At 53.9% G+C, this 4,735-nt stretch overlaps 3 protein-coding genes across 5 annotated transcripts; 1 reads left to right on the forward strand and 2 right to left on the reverse strand.

The window, feature by feature from the left end:
• On the reverse strand, nt 1-2,149 carry KVP18_001032 (uncharacterized protein; the record flags this gene model as incomplete). Of its 2 annotated transcripts, none has more annotated exons than XM_067950632.1 (1): nt 1-2,149. In XM_067950632.1, a coding segment is annotated over one exon (2,149 nt), but the record flags the coding sequence as incomplete, so codon positions are not given. The 2 variants fall into 2 exon arrangements, with proteins under 2 accessions (XP_067811945.1, XP_067811944.1); XM_067950631.1 differs by having other exon boundaries at nt 46-2,149.
• A 73-nt stretch (nt 2,150-2,222) lies between these two features.
• KVP18_001033 (uncharacterized protein) lies at nt 2,223-3,224 on the reverse strand (the record flags this gene model as incomplete). The annotated part of the gene is made up of 1 exon (XM_067950633.1): nt 2,223-3,224. The coding sequence occupies one exon, from the start codon at nt 3,222-3,224 to the stop codon at nt 2,223-2,225; it is 1,002 nt and encodes a 333-aa protein (XP_067811946.1).
• A 51-nt stretch (nt 3,225-3,275) lies between these two features.
• Nucleotides 3,276-3,728, forward strand: KVP18_001034 (uncharacterized protein; the record flags this gene model as incomplete). Of its 2 annotated transcripts, XM_067950635.1 has the most annotated exons (2): nt 3,276-3,587; nt 3,615-3,728. In XM_067950635.1, 2 exons carry the CDS (start codon nt 3,276-3,278, stop codon nt 3,726-3,728), a joined length of 426 nt encoding a protein of 141 aa, XP_067811948.1. The 2 variants fall into 2 exon arrangements, with proteins under 2 accessions (XP_067811948.1, XP_067811947.1); XM_067950634.1 differs by having other exon boundaries at nt 3,276-3,728.
• Between the last annotated feature and the right edge of the window lie 1,007 nt (nt 3,729-4,735).

The following is a 4,735-nucleotide window of genomic DNA, read 5'->3' on the forward strand; positions in this document are numbered from 1 at the left end:
CCCCCCCCCCCCCCCCCCCCCTTTTTTTTTCCATCCCCCCCCGACCACCGACATCTCCACTCCACTCGTCGTCGGCTGCTTCTTTTGTGTATAAGATACTGGTTTGGGTGGGGGAGGTTTTGGTGGGGGAGGTTTCGCCAGGCTCTTCATCGGTGTATGGGGTTTCGGAAAAGGAGCCAACGTGCGCTGCCTCCCCTGCACCGTTGTCGGGGCCAGGATCCTCGTGGACCATAGTTTGGCCTAGCGTGGCTGATTGGATGGGGGGCTTCGAGTTGAGGCAGGCTTTCAAACACCGTTCGATGCTTATTGTGGGCGCAAACATAGAGGTCAAAACCGTGGAGACCGTTTTTATTATCTCGGTCAGGGCACCGTTGACCTCATCAGGCGCGTGCAGCAGGAAATCCAGGGCTGTCGGCAGGTAGGCCTCCTTCGCGAGGCAGTCTAGGGTGTCCAGCAGAAGCTTATCTCCCGCATCGGGCGTGGGCAGGCTCTGCAGCGCGACGTAGATGGCCTCAGTACAAGGCGGCTTGGGGGAAACACGCACAGCTACATTCTCGGCGGACCACAGCACAATTTCGAGGACCGGAAGCCGGACGCGAGCTAATTTGTGCTGCTGGAGAGAAAGAAGCAGATCCAACACAAAGTCGAGCTCCACCCTCCAATGGGGCCTCCCACCAGGGGCACAGAGGGCCAGTTTGGCTCCTGGGTAGCCTGTCAGTGATGGCCACCGCCTGTGGGGTGAGGTCTCCGCGTGTTGTAGTGCAATGGTTGCTCTCTGTTTGGGCGAGAACAGACCCTGCGCAGCGATGAAGTCCGAAGCAAAGGCCTCTTCTTCCAATTTCTGGATGCTCTCCTTAGCCGCGAGAGCACCGGCGGTGCAGGTCAGCTTACAGAAGGGCATTCCCAGAACACACTGGAAGCTGTCACGTGCGGAGCAAGCCATCATGTCGTCTGGAACTTGCCACTGCCGCGGGGTGAAGTGACCTAGAAGGCCTCGCTGCACCATGTATGACGTCGCCTGTGGCTCGGAGACGTCTGTGGATGTAAGGAGTACCTCCTTCGTCACGTCCCATAGTTGCAAGTCGTTGGTCAACTCCGAGTGCTTTTGTAGTTCACGCCCCCACTCGACAGCAAGAGATGTCCGCTCCCTGGCGGAAATCTCGACCTTCAGTCGAGAGAGAAGGCTTCGAGAATGCACCAAATCGCTGAGGTGACTGACCAAGGCAGTCCAGCTAAGCGGACTCTCCTTGAACGGAGTCCCTTCTGGGAGGCCTAGGATGTAATCCCATACAACTATCAGTTGCACTCTGCGCAAAGGTGAATCCATGCATGTGTAGTTCAGATTGCAGAGGTTGAACAGGTGGCTCTGCAGGGTCCGAGTCAAATCGCGACTGGCGGGGCGAGAACCCAGATACAACTCAGCATCGAGTACCTCCCACATCGCCGTCGTTCTCCATGAGTTCTCTAAGCAATCAGCCAGCTTTATCAGAAGACAGCTTCTGCTTCGGCTGAGCATGTCTGCACTTTCGATAGGCGTCCTAGGTGTCTCCAGGTAAGCGGCCAAGGTTGGAATGTTGAAGGAGTACGAGCAGGGTCTGGTAGTGATCCGTGAGACGCTCAGGAGAGCCGGTAACAGGCGCGGATTCACCAGTCGCAAAGCTGAGATTCGCTCCGTGGAGGGGTGGGCGCCAATGAGGATGTCGTGGAGCTCAATCAAGGCCTCATAGTCGGGTAGGCTATTGTCGTTGGTTAGTAGGCGTGCGACGTCGTCGGCTAGTGCTGCTACGCCACTCTCGCTTAGAGGTTCGATGCTGTCGGAGGAATAGTTGTCCATCATGAAGCGTAGATGAGGGATGAAGTCCGAATTTCTGTCTCTCACACCAACCGGAATTTTTTGAAAAATGTTCTGGAACTCATTCCAACTCCGCGACTGATTAAACTCAGGTTCAATCTCCCTTGCTGTGAGAATCTTCGTCTTCCTCGGTCTGTTAATTTTGGTCTCGGAGGGAATGTTGAAGGGAGGGGAAGTTCTGTCCACGTCTTTCTGATGTGTCCGTTTCCTAACGGACAGGTGACCAGTTAATACAGTACTTGCAACTAGAGCCTGAAAGTCCGCGCGAGTCACATACGTCGGAGGTATAAGTCGCATCTTATGCCAAAAATGAGAAATTTTCCGACGAACTTACAGACCCAATAACACGAGGATGAATCTAAAGCTCAGTTCACTTTGATTGGCTGACATATACAGGTGTCACTTGAGGCTGCGTGGCCCCGTAAAAGGAACGTACGCACTGCGATGTGACCTTGGCAACCACCGCACACAGGATAATCGCGCCGAGAACCGCCACCACCGCCACTAGACGACTGCGGTGGGCCATAGCATCTCCAGTGGCATGATCGTTGCAGGAACAGTTATCAATGGCCAGACTGACAAGGGTGGAAGTCAGTTGGGCCACACGTCCTGGGACATGCGATCCGTAGGGCTCGATCCTTAAGAGCAATGGCAGGTCTGCGTCGTCGAAGGCCTTCTTCTGCAGCCGATACTGGCGGGAGTAGCAGTCATGAAGCCGGTTCTTGGCCTCATCAGTGACAGAAACTTGACTCGCCAAGTATCCGTCAGGGAACTCGACCTCGCAGTGCTTGGCCAGCGCGCTAATGTCGTCCAGCGTCTTTGGCTCGAGAGGCATCACTACCAAAACCGGCACAAAATTCCTCAACAAAGCAACATCACAATGGCGCAGCTTCAGATCTCCTCGATAAGGAGAGCATCCTCTCCCGTTGACCACCGAGACCTGTGTTGACGGCTCCTCCCATATAGGGAAGGCGCTAGTGAATGTCACAATAACCTTCTTCACAGGATATCCCCACATGTCGGACGTGTTAGGACTCCAGCCCACCTTGGGATCTATCACTGCCCTGACGAGCGCAGACCATGGTGACAGCTGGACATCCTCGTCGCTGAATATCTCGCCCCTCCATGCAGATTCTGGCCGGATGCCAGCGAAAGGTGAGTCGCACTGGTAGCACTGCTGCTCGACGTAGTTCTTAGTTCGGCTTCCGAATGTGGAAAAAGCCCAATCAGGCCAGCTATACCGAAGCCGAATATCCGAGGCCACCAGCTGAATTATTGCATCCGTCGCGTGAAGCACCTCCCTCCAACCGTCGCTGGACTGCTGCAGCAGCAGCAGCTGCAGGTGGGTGTCACATGTGACCGCGGAGGGCATAACATGAGCTTTTGCTGGCGTGTGGGTACATTTTGAGTAATACTGTGTGCGATGCGAAAACGGTTGGAACACAACTTCCTGTCTGCTATATCCGCTAAGAAGGCGAAATCTGAAGAAGTCACCGCTGAGACCCCGACCACTGCAGGAAGTGATAGACCTCTTGAACAACATTCCCGAAAACCTGCTGTCTCGGAGATCCTACCATGCCGGCTAAGCGATATAGACCCTAACTGGGATGAGAGTACCTCGTTGTGTTGGCAAGAGCTGTGCGCTAGCCACTCTGGGTCTGAGATCGTGGCGGAAGCGCTGCTGAGGCGGTTTGACCTGAACAAACGCTACGGCAATTGCTGCGGCATCAGTAGAGTGAGGTCTTTGTCAACTGGAACACAGACTGCGCGGTTCAAGAGAGCTGTCGATTTCGGTTGGGGACCTGATACCCTCATCGGCGAGATTTTGAATTGCGACGTAGACGATCGATCAGTGCTCGACCGCCGCCTACCATAAGCACATGGCTTTTTAACCTTATCCAACTTTTCACAGAGCGTCATTTACAAGGGCGTGGTCGACTTTCAGACTGGGAGCCTCTTCACTTGGGGAACCTTCTTCACATAGGGAACCTTCTGCACTCAGAGAACCCTCTTCATATGGTGAGCCCTCTTCAGGCGTGGGCCCTTGAAGCATTTGGAGAGCGCCATCGCTCATCACAGCAGCACGCTCAACAGGCAGCACCCGCGAACGCTTTGACGTGCTAGTGTGGGATGAATAAGGCAGCAGGGTAGGGAGCAGGATTATCGAGGGAGCAGGATTATCGAGGAAGCAGGATTATCAACTGGTGAAGTTGTTGTGTGAATATTTCACGTTTTAGTATTAAATGGTTCGCAACAGGATGGCTCGAGGTCGAGGTCGAAATCGAGGTCGAAACAGAGGTCATGTTGCGTTCAGACACCCCAAGCACTCTGCAAACAGCGCTCCTGGTGAGAGCTAGTTGACACTTAACACAGCCAACGCCAGCGAAGTACTCGAGTGCCTAAAAGGAACACCACCGGTTTCCTCAGCAGCGGACTCAGCACTTTTCAAGCAGTTGAACTTCGTGATGGGTTGATGGTGCCATTCGTTGTGTAGGGAGTAGACTTTTTCGAATGCTACTCTCTGCTACAGACGATAGATATACGGGGCTGTCATACTGCTGGCGTGATTTAGGTTGCTTGCTGCCGTATCATCAACAGTTGATAGCTGACGTGTGCGATAATCATTTTTCGCCGGCGAATCTCCCAATTCCGCCTTGAATCATCTGGAAATGTCCGATGAGACGACGAACTTATTAGACCTCCTGTCGCGACAGTTTGATGACACTTGGCGCCTCCCATAACCACTTGGCTTTTTAACCTTGTTACACAGAGCGTCATTTGCAAGGGTCGACTTCCAGACTGACATTGGTGGGTCTTGCCAGATTGAGAACGCATGCGCGTTCACTTAAGAGTCAACGCATGCGCGTTCGCGTAGCGTGTCCG

This window comes from the organism of the source record quoted next (assembly GCF_019968955.1).
Source record: "MAG: Porospora cf. gigantea A chromosome Unknown PgA_NODE_1829_length_4735_cov_333.086, whole genome shotgun sequence".
In the NCBI taxonomy this organism is placed as follows: domain Eukaryota; phylum Apicomplexa; class Conoidasida; order Eugregarinorida; family Porosporidae; genus Porospora; species Porospora cf. gigantea A.